We start from the raw sequence: 18,743 nt of genomic DNA, 5'->3' as shown, positions 1-18,743 counted from the left end.
GAAGTATAATTGACATACAAAAGTGAAAGAAAGTAAAAGTGAAGTTGCTCAGTCGTGTCCGACTCTTTGCGACCCCATGGCCTGTAGCCTACCAGGCTTCTTGGTCCATGGGATTTTCCAGGCAAGAATACTGGAGTGGGTTACCATTTCCTTCTCCAGGAGATCTTCCTGACCCAGGGACTGAACCCAGGTATCCCGCATTGTAGGCAGATGCTTTACCATCTGAGCCACCAGGGAAGTCCATAGTTTCAGTTTTATAATGATTAGATATTTATGTATAATGAAATGATTACCAAATTACCCAATTTATAGATTCATTAAAAAGTTTAACACTATGAAGGCCTAACAAAACTCATCCATAATCCAGATGCAGCCTTGGGACCAGCATTTTGCTACCTGCGCACAGTTGGAAGATTATAAGCTGATTTATATGAGGCCTGTGGCAGCCTGGTTTGTGAATGTGCTTGAAAAATGCTTCTTGTTACTGTGACTTCCCGTTGTCTTTGATGGTGGCCATCTTCACTCACTTGTTGAGTTTCCTCTCATTCCAGGTCCTTGGATGTGGTTCTGTTGCCCAAGCTGTTCTCAGTCGAGGACACTTTGGAGGAATCATCACTATCAATACTGGATTTTCAATGGCAGTTGCAATGGCCATTTATGTGAGTGCAGGTGTCTCTGGTAAGTACCAGAAACAATGACAACCACTACTAACCCAGCCATCCCAGTGTACTATCACTGTTTTGGGTGCTTTACATACCTTAACTGTTTTAGACCTCAGCAGTCCTGCAAGAATATCTTTGATTCTATTTTTATAAATGACCAATTTTAAACGGCCAGCAAATAAATGCTAAGTGACCTGCCGCTTTGTCAACCTGCAGCAAGAGACAGAGATGAGGGCTGGAACTCAGAACTGACTGATTCCTAAATCCGGCCACTGAATCGTATTCTTCACCTGTCAATACATTCTTTTATAAGCTCCATCTTACGCTTGAAAACCACTTCCCAGATATTCTGTGAATGACCCATGAAGATCACTCCAACAGAGGCAGTTCCCCAGACCTTTATCCGAGCAATCACAGAGAGCCCTGGGCCATTTGCAAAGTAGCTGGTACTTTCATGGAGGCGCAGGGCTAATTAAGAGGTCTTGGTCCAACCTGCCCTGAGTGGTAGACTAATTAAAAGCAATTCTTGAGGTTCTGAGAAGCAAAATGAAATGATACTTAATGCAGCCTGGGACCTTAGGAAGGAAGTGTGAAAATGATCCACTTCCCAAAGATTGTGGAATCTTTAGCAGCCTTGTCTTGGGGACTCAGAACACTAAGGTAAGACTGTTGGTGATAAGGGAAGATGGGGACCCCAGTGTGCTGGGCACTGTATGGGGTGCTGTATACAATTTATCTCCTCTCTCTTCTGTAACACCTCCTCTCTCTTCTGCAGCAGCACTCTGAGGCAGGTATTACTGTCCATTCTACAGAGAAAACTGGAGGCCTGAAGATTTTTGCTTTTTGCTTTGGGTTTGTGCTCAGTCATGTCTTTGCAACCCCATGGACTATATATAGCCCACCAGGCTCCTCTGTTCATGGGATTCCCCAGACAAGAATACTGGAACAGGTTGCCATTTCCTACTCCAGGGGATCTTCTTGACCCAGGGATCGAACCTGTGTCTCTTGTGTGTCCTGCAATGGCAGGCAGATTCTTTACCACTGTGTCATCTGGGAAGCCCCCAAGGGGTTAAATTAATTTCCAGACATCCCACAGCTGGTAAAAAGGCAAATCAAAGATTTGGCCCAGGTCCATGAGACAGCAAAGCATAGGTCCCAATTACTAAACAACACTTCCAATGATCTATCATGGGAAAGGCAGTTTAGACAGGGCTGTACAGGTCCAGTACAGGGCAGGACGGTCCAGGGGAGGATCCTGCAGGTGAGTTGGCTGGACTGGTGACAAGCACTGCCACTATAGCACTGAAGAATGACTGCCCAGACCCCCTCAGAGCCTCCGGGGACTGGGTACTCGGAACAGTCGTTTGCTGGCTGGCAGCCTTTCCGTATCATAGGGGCACTCAGATCCTAAGGCAGTCCAGGTTACAGATTCCCATGTATGTGGTTTGTTAAGTAGGAGCAGTGTTTCTGTTCAAACTCATGCTGAGCCTTTGCGGTGATCCCCACACTCTACTGCCTACCCAAGATGCAAAAATAACCAAGGGGCCACCCTGAATGGGCCAAGGCTAGATGACAGTGCAGGCCTTGACACCAGAGACAGAATACCTTCTTGCCTTCAAACAAGCATGCAGAATGCTCCATTGCCTCTCCCCACACCCTCCCAACTGCATTCAGACAAGTGTGGTTTCCACAAACCATGCAATATAAATGTAGGCATATTCTCAGCTACTTTTTAAAGGTGGAGATGTGGTTTTGCCGTATTTCACCTACATAACTCCCTGAATTGAATATCATCAAATATTTACTTAGGATAAATTGGTCCCAGACCTTACCAATGTAGCTGACACTTCACCACCACCCCTGTCAATGTCTGTTTGCATACACTGATATATTTGGAGTTATCATGGGAGGAAAAGGGGCAGATACCAGCAGGAAGGAGAAGAGGGAGTGAAAGATGGTGTGAGATCTTCCCATCTGGCCTTTAGCCTGGGGTTGGTTAACTCCTGCACTCAGAGGAGTAAGCGGACTGTTTTCATGAAGGGCTGTTTCTGAGCAAGGCTCAGGAGCTGTCCAAATTGTTTCAGAGAGACTGTGAGATCCCCAAATGCAAGGAGAACAGTTTCTGAGCCTGGCTAATAGAAGGCAGCTATTGCTGTTGTTTAGTCACCAGGTCGTGTCCAACTCTTTGCAACTCGATGGACTATAGCCCGCCAGGCTCCTCTGTCCATGGAATTCTCCAGGCAAGAATATCGAGTGGGTTGCTGTTTCCTTCTCCAGGGGATCTTCCTGACCCAGGGATTGAACCCATGTCTTTTGCATTGGCAGGCAGATTCTTTGCCATTGAGCCACCTGGGATGGCAGTGTTGAGCTGGGGAAAGGGAGCTTATTTCCCATCTCTGTTTGGAACTAAGCACTATTCAGGCTCCCAGGGAAATGGGGGAAACAGGCACAGATAACACCCTGGCCCAGTGATGACATCAGTGCAGACTCAGTATTGGCTTTAACAGCCCGGGAATAGGAGAGGAAGATGGGGGGGGGGCGGTGCGGTGGTGATTCTCTCATAGTGGCTGCAACCAACATACTGATTTGTGGACACTTGTGAGGCCCTCTTTGGGAATTCCAAAAATAACCAATGTATATTAGGCATAAACATAAATGGGACCCCACTTTGTGGTCCAGACTGGGAAGGTCAGCTGACCTCTGGTTTTGGAACATAAAGCGTTACTTCTCTGCACAGGAGTCACCTACCCTGCTCCCTTGTGAGCTTGCCAGGAGTCTGGCAATCCAATCTGGCCAATCAGAACTCGCAATGCCTTGATTATGCACCACCCCACACTCAGCATTTGCTCTGCTGACTTGTACCTAGATCAGGGCAGCTGTTTCTGATGCAGCATTTTATAGGCAATAAAAATCTCCAGAAAAAAGCAAGATTGCTTAATGAGAGCTAAAATAGTAGGATTATCTCCATCATAGAGTTGTCTGCGGGTGGCAGGGAGAAGGGGACTCGTCTAGGACAGAACCCTGAACCTGATCACCTTGCTCATGTAAGGCTTTCATCTCAGGCCTCCTCCTGGGCTTCAGCTCCATCCATCCGGGTCTTTATGTGGATAATCTGATCATCACAGCCACTTCGACAGGGCCAAGATATGAGCGTGGCCCTCTCCAACTGTAACACTCCTGTTTCTTCCGCAGTGCTGCTCTGTTTTTTTTGTCTTTCAGGTAGGGGTGAGCCGAGTGATCACACATCTCTGCAAAGAGAAACTCTCCTCAATGCTTTGCAAAGCGCCCTCCCAGACACACCCTCTCTGACCCCCAAACAGCTTTCCCTCTGTAGATCTTTGTAGCCTGAGCTATCTCAATAAAGACCTCTGGCTATTTATATCCCCAACGTTCATATCTTGAACACCTACTAAGTGCCTTTTGGTATGGGAAGCTCAAGGTGAATAATAGTTCTGGCCTCAGAGTGCTTTTGAGAGACTAAAAGCATAAATCTTTTATGCTTTAAACCTACAGCAAGTTTTATTTTGGAAGAGGAGCTTGCTAAATAATAACTCTCCCATTGGCGGACTCATCTGAGGGGAGATATTTTTGATTGGAGGTGATTTCTTATGTCCCCGGGTCCTTTCACACTGGCTCCCTCCAGGCTGGCTGGGTGGCGGTGATCCTCCAACTAGCCTCTGGAAAAGAGAAACAGGGCTGGCTCCAGGACCTTTTCCCCTGCCCTGTGTGGCCCCCTCTTCTAAGCCCTGTTTCCAGCTTCCTAGTAAGCGGTACTCTTGCCAGTCTCCAGAATTATGACTCTCTTAGATTTAAAAGCAAAACAAAAGATGTGATGCATGTGTAAGTCTTCAGGAAGTCACCTGTGCTTTGATGCATTGACATTTTCTTGTTCATATGAGCCCCTGAGGGGCAGAGTCAGGTGAAGACAGGGCCCTCATAGTTTAGCCAGCAGTCAGAATCCCTCCCCACTGCAAGCCCACCTTGGCTTAGAGATTCAGGAAAAGCACAACTTTCTTCCTGGAGGCAATGAGAGGAGGGAGGCTTCCAAAAACAAAGCTTATCAATAGGTTGTGTGTGGAGTCAAATGGCAAAGTGTCATCATCACCATCATCATTATCACTGCTTTGTTTATAGCTATTCCCATAACCCAGAGGTCCACATTTCAGTGTGGTTACACTGACAGTCACTCTAATCCCCCTAACACACACACTAAATGTCATCTGTACTCTTCACACGTGTGTCCTTCATCCCTAGGAATCAAGCCCATATGTTCAAAGACGACTTTTGAAATATTTTCACCTGCTGTCTAAGGCAGAGAAAACCTTTATAAACTTGGTAAAGAAAACCTAGAAAAGTAAAAACATAGAACATAGGCCCTAGAGTTCAAATAAGCTTGGATTTGAATCTGAGACCTACCACTTATTAACCATGTGACCATAAACTGTTACTTGACTTCTCAGTTTCCCCACCAGTTAACTGGAGTAGGACCCATCTCACCGGTTTCTTAGGAGGATCAAGTGCGTGTAATTATCCATATGATAGCATCTGACAAGTGTTCAATATGTGTGGTTGTTGCTGCTACAGGAAAGTCAGCTGGGGATAGCATCAGCCTACCCCCAGAACAAGCCCTCTGCCTGAACTTGCGAATGGATAAGAATCAAAGAGGATGATTTCTTGAGTCAGAGTTTAGGTTGGAGTGAAGGAAATGTTATTCCATTTCTGTGTGTGAGATATACATTGTCTATGTAGAGAAACTACGGAGAATCCATTCAGATGTTGTGACCACCTCAAAATAAACTGAGCCCCTTACCTCAGTGAGAGGTACAGCCCACCAAGGGAGGGACATTAAAGACATGTTTCTTTTTCAGTCCTAATATTATTTCTATATCCTCTGGACAGGGACTTAGGAATTACTAGATATAGAATTAAATCCACTAAGTATATTATATAAATATATTGATTTTAAAATATACTGAAGCTAACAGTTTATATCAATCTCTTTGGGGTTATTCACCGCAGATGGTGACTGCAGCCATGAAATTAAAAGACGCTTACTCCTTGGAAGGAAAGTTATGACCAACCTAGATAGCATATTCAAAAACAGAGACATTACTTTGCCAACAAAGGTTCGTCTAGTCAAGGCTATGGTTTTTCCTGTGGTCAGGTATGGATGTAAGAGTTGGACTGTGAAGAAGGCTGAGCGCCAAAGAATTGATGCTTTTGAACTGTGGTGTTGGAGAAGACTCTTGAGAGTCCCTTGGACTGCAAGGAGATCCAACCAGTCCATTCTAAAGGAGATCAGCCCTGGGATTTCTTTGGAAGGACTGATGCTAAAGCTGAAACTCCAGTACTTTGGCTACCTCATGCGAAGAGTTGACTCATTGGAAAAGATTCTGATGCTGGGAGGGATTGAGGGCAGGAGGAGAAGGGGACAACAGAGGATGAGATGGCTGGATGGCATCACTGACTCGATGGACGTGAGTCTCGGTGAACTCCGGGAGTTGGTGATGGACAGGGAGGCCTGGCGTGCTGCGATTCATGGGGTCGCAAAGAGTCAGACACAACTGAGCGACTGATCTGATCTGATCTTGGGGTTATTGATTTATAGATAGGCAAAGCCCAGTAGAACAAACTGTGGAAACTTCTTAAAGAGATGGGAGTACCAGACCCCCTTACCTGCATCCTGAGAAATCTGTATGCAGGTTAAGAAGCAACAGTTAGAACCAGACATGGAAAAGCAGACTGGTTCCAAATTGAGAAAGGAATATGTCAAGGCTGTATATTGTCACCCTGCTTATTTAACTTCTATACAGAGTACATCATGAGAAACGCTGGGCTGGAAGAAGCACAAGCTGGAATCAAGATTGCCAGGAGAAATATCAATAACCTCAGATATGCAGATGACGCACCACCTTTATGGCAGAAAGCAAAGGAGAACTAAAGAGCCTCTTGATGAAAGTGAAAGAGGAGAGTAAAAAAGTTGGCTTAAAACTCAACATTCAAAAAACAAAGACCATGGCCCCTCTGGTCCCATCACTTCATGGCAATAGATGGGGAAACAATGGAAACAAGGACAGACTTCATTTTCTTGGGCTCCAAAATCACTGCAGATGGTGACTGAAGCCATGAAATTAAAAGACGCTTGGAAGAAAAGCTATGACTAACCTAGACATATATTAAAAAGCAGAGACATTACTTTGACAACAAAGGTCCATCTAGTCAAAGCTATGGTTTTCCCAGTAGTCATGTATGGATGTGAGAGTTGGACTATAAAGAAAGCTGAGCACTGAAGAATTGATGCTTTTGAGATGTGGTGTTGGAGAAGACTCTTGAGAGTCACAGCCAGGAGATCCAACCAGTCCATCCTAAAGGAAATCAATCCTGAATATTCATTGGAAGGACTAATGCTGAAGCTGAAACTCCAATACTTTGGCCACCTGATGCAAAGAACTGAGTCATTTGAAAAGACACTGATGCTGGGAAAGATTGAAGGCAGGAGGAGAAGGGGATGACAGAGGATGAGATGGTTGGATGGCATCACTGACTCGATGGACATGAGTTTGAGCAAGCTCTGGGAGTTAGTGATGGACAGGGAGGCCTGGTGTGCTGCAGTCCATGGGGTTGCAAAGAGTCGGATACGACTGAGCGACTAAACTGAACTGAAAGCCCAGTAGAGAGAGATGATAGATAGAATGATAGACATAAATAGACAGAGATGGAAAATAAGCCATTTGAGTACAAGTTTGTTTGTAAATTTGACTTTGAGAAAGCTAAACTTCCTGAAAAATATCTAATGATGCCATGAGGATTAATAGTCCTCTCTTCCTCCCCACTCTCACACACACACCCCTCTGTGTCCTCACATATGGTTCCTTGCCTAGAAGACTGAGTTCTGCCTGCAGTCCCTAGATAAGCTTTTCTTCACAATAGTTCTCCCTGGCCTGCCCTCTGGCTTTCTTAATCACCTTGTCTTCTTTGCAGGTGGCCACATCAACCCAGCTGTTTCTTTTGCATTGTGTCTTTTTGGACGGATGAAGTGGTTCAAATTCCCCTTTTATGTGGGGGCCCAGTTCTTGGGAGCCTTTGCAGGGGCTGCGACCCTCTTCGGCATTTACTATGGTGAGTAGGGCCCTAAGTCCAGAGATTAGGGACAGCTGAGTGTAAGCTGAAATTCAGGATTACTTGGCAGGAAGAGGTGAGATAGGAAGAACAGGACACAGTCTATCACACACTTGACAGGCAGTTCTAAGTGTCCTGAATGAAAGTGAAAGTGTTGGCTGCTCAGTTGTGTCTAACTCTTTGCAACCCCATGGACTGCAGCCCGCCAGGCTCCTCTGTCCATGGAATTCTCTAGGCAAGAATACTGGAGTGGGTTGCCATTCCTTTCTCCAGGGGATCTTCCCAGCCCAGGGATTAAACCTGGGTTTCCTGTATTCCAGGTGGATTCTCTGCCATCTGAGCTACCAAGGAAGCCCTTCTAAGGGTCCTAAGTTCTAGTTAATGGGGCCAACATTATTCTCAGGGTGCATTCATGAAGCCTCTTAATGAAAACGATCACAACTTAAATGAAGGGGAGAACATAAAGGAATTCTATCTTTAGACCCAACCAGTACTACAGTGTAAACAATGCCAAAGAAGCAACAGGGCCCTGGCTTCTCCATACCTTTCTCTGAATTGGCTGGGAGAGAAACCATTGACTTCTCTCAAAGGAATGATGAGTAAATATTTAGAGAAGGAATTTGGAGCAAAGCCTTTGAGGGAAGGAACACAGTAGAGAAATGGGGTGGGTAGGGAACCCCATCTCCCTTTTGTCCAATAGCCAGGGCTTCCATTTGGCAGCAGTCCTGGGGGAATCAAAGTTCTGACAATGGAAGAACCAGACTTTAGTTCCATATGAACTAAGTAAGTAGCTGTGTGGCTTCAATAAGTCATCTGACCTTATTGGTCTCAGTTTCCTCCTCTGGAAAACGAGGGAATGAACTAGATGACTTCGGAACCCTTTCAAACTAAAAAATCTTGCTGCTGCTAAGTCCCTTCAGTCATGTCCATCTCTGTGCGACCCCATAGACGGCAGCTCACCAGGCTCCCCCGTCCGTGGGATTCTCCAGGCAAGAACACTGGAGTGGGGTGCCATCTTGGGGTTCCATAAAATCCACTGTTAAAGTATCTCCTTCTATCTAACCCAAAGTAAATCTCAATACCTTATAACTCTCAAGCTGGAACACTCAGGAAACTAGAGTTTATGAGCCAAGCCTAATAGAGGTACCTGTGGAAAGGCACCTCTTCCCGCAGACTATCCTAAGAAATAGAGTGTAAGAAAACAAAAGGACAACTCAAGATCAGACCAGAAACCTGGAGAGTCAGAGGCTGGGTCAGGAGAGGCCTGGGGGTCTGGGACAACCTAGACCACACTGGGTATGTCAGGGTCTACTGTGTCTCTTGTTCTAAGGGCATCTTCACTGTACTTGATGCCCTCAAATGCTGGACTGGTATTAGGGGTTACTGAGAACCCTCTGGGAATCATGGATTCTGCCCAGAGCAGGTCTAAGCTTCACTTTGGCCTTTAGTCAATCTTGCAAATTCCAACAATTCCCCTTAGAGAAAACTGGTTCCCACGACCCACTGAATAAGGATTTGGCTCAAGTGTGGAGAGAACCATCCAGGGCAGCCAGGGCTTTCTTTCTCTGACCCGTCACCCTGGGAGCTCTCTGCTGCTGCTGCTGCTAAGTCGCTTCAGTCGTGTTCGACTCTGTGCAGCCCCATAGATGGTAGCCCACTAGGCTTCCCCGTTCCTGGGATTCTCCAGGCAAGAACACTGGAGTGGGTTGCCATTTCCTTCTCCAATGCATGAAAGTGAAAAGTGAAAGTGAAGTCGTTCAGTCGTGTCCGACTCTTAGTGACTTCGAGGACTGCAGCCTACAAGGCTCCTCCATCCATGGGATATTCCAGGCAAGAGTACTGGAGTGGGGCGCCATTGCCTTCTCCGTGGGAGCTCTCTGGGCATCTCTAAAACTACCATACTATGAGACGAAGAGAGGCAAATGATATGGATCTGCCAAACTGAACCTGGCTATTTGTCTGTACTTGCTCAGCACAAGACCTGGCATAAGTCTCCCTCTCTTCTGCCCAGAGGACACTAATGTGCCAGAGCTCTGTCTTCCATAGATGCGTTTATGTCTTTTGCTGGTGGAAAACTGCTCATCGTGGGAGAAAATGCAACAGCACACATTTTCGCAACATACCCAGCTCCGTATCTGTCTCTGGTGAATGCATTTGCAGAACAAGTAAGTGTATATGCAACAAAGACCCAAGTTCAGTGAAAAGACATAATCTAATAAGGAGGATGCATAGGAACATTACAGGCCTATCAGAAAGGAAAGTCTGTGTTTCCAAAGTTGGAGGTCCCTAAGCATAACCCAAGCTTTGCTGACAAATTCTTGTGCTTGCCAAAGTTGAACCACTGAGTTTCCTGCTTCCTCTTTAAAAAGTACCCTTGTTTCACATCAACAGATGTGAAAGTTCAGAGAAAAGTGGAGGAGTGGACCTTTCAACCCCATACGGGCAAATGGGGTTTGCTTTGCGAAACTGTCTCATTTGTTCACATCATGTAAATGTAGAGATCTGGAGAAAAGACGTTTTGTTCTCAGTTCAAGACCTGTGAAGTGTGGTAGGCGAGCTGAGGGTCCTCGGTGTCTCCCCAGATGTATAGGTTTATCTAGACTCTCCAGGAAGCTAGAAGTGTCTCTCCTTTTTGACATTTAAACAAGGGGCATCCAAGCATTTGTCATGTAGCCAATAGCACAACTGTTCTGGTCTTAAATCACTTGTCTGAGTCTCATCCTGATTCTTCTGCTTAGGAGCTCTGTGCCCTTGGGCAAGTTTCTTAACCTCTTTCAATCCTCCTTTCCTCATCTGTAAATTGTGAATAAATAGGATTTATCTCACAGATTAGTGTGAGGTTCTAATGAGAAAAAGCAATGAAGTACCTGGCACATAATAAATATCTGGTAAAGAGTGGCTGTCATTTAGTTGTTACAGTAAAACAGTAATACAATTTCCAAATAATAGTTTAGAAATTTTAGAAAGTAGAGACTGGAGGAAACACCCACTATACCACATCACTTCAAGATACCTGCTATTATTGTTTGTATAATCCCTTACAACTTGTCTTTTATGTTATTTTCAAGTATAAAATGTAATACACATATAATTTTTTACCTAATGTCATAAGTATTTTTAAATTTTACCACATGTGTGTGCTTAGTCGCTCAGTCGTGTCTGACTTTTGTGACCCCACAGACTGTAGCCCGACAGACTCCTCTGTCCATGGGGGTTCTCCAGGCAAGGATACTGGAGTGGGTTGTTATTTCCTTCTCCGGCAGATCTTCATGACCCACGAATCAAACCCGAGTCTCCTGCATTGCAGGCAGATTCTTTACCAACTGAGCCACAAGGAAGGCCTCCGATTTTTTTTTAAATGTTACCACATAGTTTTTGTTTTCTAATTTTTTTTTCTTAAAACATACCTGTTCATTTTCATGTTAACCTAGAAAAATATTTCATGTTAATCGAGGTAAATATTCAATCATCACATTGTACACACAGAGTTCATATTTATTGTTTTTAGTGGCTGTATAATAGACTATAGAATGGGCACTACACAATTGCTTTTGCCCTGGTGATGTGGAATCCAGGTTTCCAGTACTATAAATAATGCTTAATTATGTATCTGCATATTCATTGTATTATTTTTCCATATTTTAGATTATTTCCAAGGTGTAGTTCTCAAATATCCAACTGGGTCCAACTGAGTACACACATTTATGGGCTTTTTAAAATACATATTGCTAAATCATTGTTAAATTGGCTTTCAAAAGTAATAACTTGATTAGTTCAACCAGGAAAGCCTGAGAGAACTGATATCATTTCCCTAATATTTGGTATTGCTTGCATTTTTTTCATTACAAATCAGTTTTCCCCACTTACTTGTTTTTCAAATCTATTTTTCTTTTATGAACTGTCGTTTCATTTCCTTTGCCCGTGTATCTATTGATGTCTCACATCGTTTTTCTCACCAATTTGAATGAGCCCCTTTGTTCATTTCTCCAGCCTGCAGCTTGCCCTCTATTTATCTGGTAGCAGCTTAACAGGTCAGAGTAGTTGAGATAGAGTGTCTAGAGTTAAACTCTCTGTATCCACACCTGATTGCCACTGACTGCGTCACCTCAGTCAGGTAACTCGTCTGTTAAGGACAGAGAGATTAGCACTCATGTCTAGGACTGCTAAGAAGAAGAAAAGGCTCTGACAGTGCTCAGCCAGTGTATGTTGCTTATTATTAGGTTTGTTTTTAACAATAGGGGGTGCATTTTGAGGTGGGCCAGTGGGAAGAATATAAGCTGAACCCCTCGTACATTTTCTCCTCACCCAGGTAGTGGCCACCATGTTCCTCCTCATTGTCATCTTTGCCATTTTTGACTCGAGAAACTTGGGAGTCCCCAGAGGCCTAGAGCCTGTTGTCATTGGCTTCCTGATTGTTACCATCGCCTCCTCTCTGGGAATGAACAGTGGCTGTGCCATGAACCCGGCTCGAGACCTGAGTCCCAGACTTTTCACTGCTTTGGCAGGTTGGGGCTTTGAGGTGTTCACGTAAGTAACAAAATGATTGGGGAAGAGGGAGGAAGATTCACGCTGCGCCTCAATGGGGAGGGCTGGGCTTCGACCTGGAGATCCAAGAGAGCGCAGATGGGAGGGTGAGGGTAAGAGCACCCTCGTCAGAAGTGTGGAACGTTATCACTGGTGATTTATGATGTGGTGTGTGTGTGTAAGACAGGGAAAGAGAAGGGGGAGGGAGACGAAGAGACAGAGAGCAATCACCGACGCTATTCTAATCACCACCACTGGCAGCACTGGAGCCACTACAGAGAAAGCATTGTGAGGACAGGGGCCTTAACCGCGTTTTCACTGCTTTGTCTGCAGTGACTGAAATAGGATCCAGCACATAGAAAGCTATTCAATGAAAGCTATTGAACAAAAGAATGGATAAATGCTCTGTGCCGCATATGTTCTAGGAGATGAAGGATACAAAAAGAATCAAGCATCATCCCCTGTCTTTTTTGTTTCTTTCTTTTGTTGTGTCGTGTCTTAGTGTGGCACACGGGATTTTCACCACGTCATGCAGAATCTTTTGTTGCAGTGCACAGGCTCTCCAGTTGTGGTACGCAGGCTTAGTTGCTCTGTGGCATTTGGGATCTTAGTTCCCTGACCAGGGATTGAACACATGTCCCCTGCATCACCAGGCAGATTTTTAACCATTTGGACCACCAGGAAAGTCCCCAGCATACCCTATCTTTAAGGAACAAACAACACAATGAATCTTCTAGAGCAGTGGTTCTCAGCCAGTGGTAATTTTGCCCCCAAGGATGTTTGGCAATGCATGTTGACACTTCGGGTTGTCACAGCTGGGCATGGTGGGGGCAGAACCTGTCACCAGTATCTAGTGGGTAGAGTCCAACGGGGGATACTGCTAAGCATCTTACAGTACCCAGGACAGATCCCCACAAACAAAAATGCTCAGAGTGCCATAGCTGAGGAGCTCTGTTCCAGAATGACCATACTAGACCATGAAAAGGTGGAACACAACGTTCACAGCTAGGATGGATCCTGTGTGTTCTTCCAGTGGACCACTGAGAACATGTTAAAGGTCTCCTTATTTCCAAAGCCCAGAATGAACCCATGAGTTTCCTTTCATTCCAATTTCCTGAGGTTCACTCCAGGAGACCACTGTCCTCACCTCGCCACCAAGACACCTCTGTGAGCTTCACACAGACGCCTAAAACAAAGACGCGCCAGAGTAAGCTGGCCTCGCTTTGAGCCTTGCTTGGTGATTCACCCAAAGCTCTAAGTGTGATGGTGGTTCTAAAACAGGTCTTGCCTGTTCTCTTTGCTTTGTTGAGTATATGGCAGGAGCCCACATCTGTGATGTTGAAATCACCTAATGCCAAACTCTGAGCACCGCATCCCTCAGGATCAGGATTTTCCCCCTCATGCACGCATTCATTCATCCATGCGGCTTCCTAATCCCTTATTTAAGGCCTAGTGCTAAAGATGCCCTTTACTATTGCTGCCCTTCACTGCTTTGTTTATGTTCTGTTTCAGAGCGTGAACATAGGTTGAAGCTGTCAAATGACTAACCCCAGGAATTGAGAGAAGACTTGCAGCTCCAAATTTAGGAACTATGGGAGTGGAAGTAGGGGCATTTTATAGTATTTGGACATGTTCAATCAGGGACAGAGAGGCTGTTTCAAGCAGAGAGGCATCTGTATCTAAAGACAGCATATTAAAATGATACACAATCTAGTCTAGTTGGAAGGCTGTATGAAGAAACTTGGAAGGGCAATTGTTTCAGATCACAGAGGACTAGATTTCTAGAACAAGACTCTGGGATTTTTGTTGCTGTCTTTTCTATAGAGTATAGGGAGTAGCAAAGGATTTAGGGCAAAAGTTTGATGTGTTTAGAACTTCAATTTACCAAAAATTCATCTGACATCATTATATAAAAGAAATTAAAAGGGAGTAGAAGGGGCAGATACCAGTTATCAAATAGCTAGGCTGACTGATAATCCTCTACCAAAAGTTCAAAAGAAAACCTTTGAGAGGTAACAGGATTCCAAAGGGTCCCTAGAGTTCCATCCTTTCAGGGTTTTCCACCCAAGACAGTCATCTCAGGAGATTTCCTAGTTTGAATCCACATCTAGGATCTCAGATGAAACCTAGACTGCCTTATTCTCAGACCCTCATTTGCCCCTGTATGGCAAGAAGTAAGGATGACAGGGGAGTAGGTTCCCCAGGGTCTGACAAGGGCAAGACAGACCCTAGCTGACTCTTGCTTTCCCTTAAATATTAGGATGTAAAAGGGCTTCTCTGATGGCTCTGACAGTAAAGAATCTGCCTACAATGAGGGAGACTGGGGTTCCATCCCTGGGTCGGGAAGATCCCCTGGAGAAAGGAATGGCTACCCACTCCAGTATTCTTGGGCTTCCCTGGTGGCTTAGATGGTAAAGAATCTGCCTGCCATGCAGAAGACCTGGGTTTGATCCCTGGGTCAGGAGGATACCCTGGAGAAGGAAATGGGAACACACTCCAGTATTCTTGCCTGGAGAATCCCATGGACAGAGGAGCCTAGTGGGCTACAGTTCATGGGGTTGCAAAGAGTCAGACATGACTGAGCAACTCACACACACACACACACACACACACATTAGAATGTAAGCAAGTGGTCTTCACTAATTCACATTAAAGTGTTAATAGCTTAATAGGTGAAGGATCTCAGGGGTATTGTTAATTTTAAAAATAACTTAGCTAAAGAAATGAATCCTTAATGATAGTACCCTATGCAACTGACACAGTTTTATGGTATCCCCCCAAATCATAGCACCCCAATGACCTTGTTTACCTGAAAGGCCAGGCAGGAAGCCACGTCAAATCTCGTCCATTTAAGCCTTGTGACCTTAGCACAAAATATCCTGTTCAAGAGGGTCCAGACAGTGAAAGGAGGACATGCATGCTGGCAGGTATCTTGGCCCCTAACCTGTTAAATGACAGTGAGAGACTCACCACAAAACAGCGCTGGAAAAAAAGGAAGTGATGGACCAAATGAGGTGGTTAGACTCACTTCATGTGCTGAAGACAGCTTCCCCAGTGGCTCAGTGGTAAAGACTTCACCTGCCAAGCAGGAGATGTGAGTTCGATCCCTGGGTCAGGCAGATCCCTTGGAGAAGGTAATTGCAACCCACTCCAATATTCTTGCCTGGGAAATCCCATGGACAGAGGAGGCTGGTGGGCTACAGCCTAGGGGGGTCGCAGAGTTGGACACAACTGATTAAACAGTAGCAGCATGTGCTGAAGAGAAGGTGCCTCTCACAGAAAATTCTTTTCATAGAAAATTTGGAGGCATGGGATAAAGGTCTGTGTGAAGAGTGGAGTGCAACGTCCTCTTTCCTGCACAGTAAGAGTGCCATCTGGTGGCCACTGTGCTCAATCTCAGTGCTCTTCCCTGGAGCCTGCATTTATGATCTAAGATTCAGGATCTAAGAGAGTGCTTGCATGATACAGGTGGAAAGGACCACGGTATAGATGGAAGTATGAAGCTCAGAGATGGGGAGATTTGCTCAAAGACCTTCTGTAGTCCTGAGATCCCAGGTGGCTCAGTGGTAAAGAACCTGTCTGCCAATGCGGGAAACATGGGAGACTTGGTTTCAATGCTTGGGTTGGGAAGATTCTCTGGAGGAGGAAATGGCAGCCCACTCCATTGGAGTAGAGAATCCCATGGACAGAGGAGCCTGGCGACTACAGTCTGTAGAGTCATAAAGAGTCAGACACCACTGAGCGTGTGCACACACACACACAGAGCAATGTGCTAAGTGCTCTGAACCCAGGACACTCCTGAGATTAGAACTAGGTCTCATGGATTCTAGAATAGGCCCCCCTTTATTATTTTAAAAATAATTTTATTAAAAATATTATATTAAATAATATAACATTTCCTTTATTATTCTTTCTAATAAAAGTTTGATACAAACAGTTCCATGGAAATATGTATAGTTATTAAAAATAAAATTGTAAATAGCAGCCATAAATATGTTCCCCAAATAAAACACTGTGAAATTCCTATGCAGAGTTGTGTTCCTTTTGTTTCCTCTGCCTCCTCTGCATTACCCTGAACTTTTTGTTCATAATTATCCTTTTTTTAAAAAGTTTTATCTCAAATGCACATATCCTTAAACAACTACACAACTATACTGTATAGTTTTACTTGCTTCAGAGCACTCATGGTCCTTTCTACTGAATTATCTAAATGGATTTTCTGTCCCGAAAAGAAATGGTGACAATTCACAGAGACACCTGATTTCTCCCAGAACTAGACCTCCAAAATAATGTACTGACACTGAGAACTTCTGGAGGGGAGAGGGAATCCTTATCAGAAAATACATTTGAGTAAGCTGTGACCTCAAAATATAAGTATGGGATTAAATTCTATTTAGTATTTAATTCATATATCTACCTTTGAGTTTTTAATTCATTCATTGACAAATGCTTCCTGATTGTTTATCTCATGATTGCCCTCATCCACCAATCATGTCCAGGAATCTCTCCACATCTCCCTTCCGTTCACAATCCCCAGGACTCACCACTTCAGTATGAGGGAAAGGCAACTCCTAAATAATTGACCTGAACTTGCCCTAGATGCCCTCAACTGCTGCCATGGGTTCAGGGGCTATGTTTTCTGAAAGGGAAATAAATGGGACATTTCTCTCACAGGTATTAACAGAACAATGGAATTGGTCAACTGAAATCAGTATCCTACAAAACAGTACCTTTAAGCAATTAACACAGACATTTTTCCAGCATCCTCTCAATCATAGGATGCAGATGACCTTGCTTACCAGTAAGGCCAGGCAGGGAACCTACTCCTCCCTTTAAGCCCAGCACATCCAACTCAAGAGGGTCCAGCCAATGAAAGGGTACTGGCTACCAAGCTACCATGAGTGCCATTCTACTTAGCTCTTGCTGATTTAAAAAGAGCCATGAGTAGGAGAACAACTAGCTGGTTAGTGAGTAACTAGCAGTGATACTAGAAGGAAGACCAAGCGATGTATCACTGATTTCTTTGTTTGCTTTCAGAGTTGGGAATAACTTCTGGTGGATTCCTGTAGTGGGACCTTTGGTTGGTGCTGCTGCTGGAGGCCTCGTCTATTTTCTTCTCATTGAAATCCACCACCCAGATCTGAACCCAGACTTGGAGGCAGAACAACCAGAGGACAAACTAGAGAAATATGAACTGAATGCAATCATGTAATAGCGTGCTCAGGTCTGGGTTTACAGTTGGCTACCTACTGGGCTTTACCTTTCACAAAGCATCTTCACACACATTATCTAATTGAATCCTCCTAGTGACCATCTAGGGTAAGTATCAAGCTGCTCATCTTTCAAATAAGAAAACAAAATCTTAGGGAAGTTGAGTTGCCTAAGGTCCCATGGAAAGTTGAACATCATTGAATGCATCCTATACATATTAGATTAATAACTGCACAAAAAGTTTGACCAGCTCCTCCTGGCTCACCAGAAGCAGGACTGGCAGCTGCCAGAATTTGCACACAGCCTGGGCAACATTCTTCTGGATCCTAAGTTATAAAGACTGCCATTGTCTGATTTTATTCCCAGAAACACTGCAAAGGGAAGAGGTAGCCCATATTTTTCATCTGCTGAAGCACATTATCAGAGGTGACTAAGGGTGACCCTTCCTAGGCCACCCTTAGTCTTGCTAAGTCTTGATCTTCCTGACCATCCCAGCATTGTACATTCTGGGAATTTCCTCTTGGTCAGGCACCTCCCTGTCACTTTAGTCAAGAGTCAGTGAATTAGGGAACTCTGCTCAATGTTATGAGGCAGTCTGGATGAGAGGGGAGTTTGGGGGAGAATGGATACATGTGTGTGTATGGCTGAGTCCCTTTTCTGTCCACCTGAAATGAAACTGTCACTGCACTGTCAATCGACCATACTCCAATATAAAATTAAAAGTGTGAAAAAAAAGTGTCTGTGAATTACAAGCATGAGAAATTGGTCTACGTCAAGTGATACACTTTGGTCAAACTGTCATAAAGCTCAGAATTCCCAGACCATCCAGTTTCTCAAGTGTTGTGTAATGGTAACAGAACAACAAAAAGCACATGTGAAAAGTCTCCAGGGGCCTTTAATAGACAGTAATAGACTGACATATGGAATTTCTTCTTGCTCTGAAACTACTGGCATTTCCTATTTGAAATAAATTTGGAGTGACATGTTTGTTTGGAGTAATAAGTGACATGTTTGTTTTTATGAGTAATAAGATTGCTAAGTACACTTAGTTCAGAGGTTGTCTGTCCTATCTACAAATAAAGATCTCTGGGGAACTTCTAAAAAAACAACTTGGTAAACATCTTGTTGATTCTAAATGGGTGTAGCCAGTGTTGAGAACTTTGGCTTGGTTAAAGTACATGGGTTTCCTTGAGAAACATGTCTAGTGGTGACCAAGCAATTCCCGGT

The 18,743-nt window shown here is 44.4% G+C and overlaps 1 protein-coding gene across 2 annotated transcripts in view; it reads left to right on the top strand.

Moving 5' to 3' along the window:
• AQP9 (aquaporin 9) overlaps positions 1-18,503 on the top strand; it is a 49,440-nt gene extending 30,937 nt beyond the window's left edge. The window contains exons 2-6 of one of the 2 annotated variants that reach the window (XM_061431163.1): positions 552-678; positions 7,644-7,781; positions 9,828-9,946; positions 12,091-12,308; positions 17,343-18,503. In XM_061431163.1, coding sequence (XP_061287147.1) covers positions 552-678; positions 7,644-7,781; positions 9,828-9,946; positions 12,091-12,308; positions 17,343-17,517 — 777 coding nt within the window. In that variant the 3' untranslated portion in view covers positions 17,518-18,503. The other variant, XM_061431164.1, reaches the window with a different exon arrangement.
• Positions 18,504-18,743: the final 240 nt, after the last annotated feature.

Source organism: Bos javanicus, chromosome 10 (genome assembly GCF_032452875.1).
Source record: "Bos javanicus breed banteng chromosome 10, ARS-OSU_banteng_1.0, whole genome shotgun sequence".
Taxonomy (NCBI): domain Eukaryota; kingdom Metazoa; phylum Chordata; class Mammalia; order Artiodactyla; family Bovidae; genus Bos; species Bos javanicus.
Note: the sequence above shows the minus strand (reverse complement) of the source record. Positions and strands in the feature narration are given on the sequence as shown.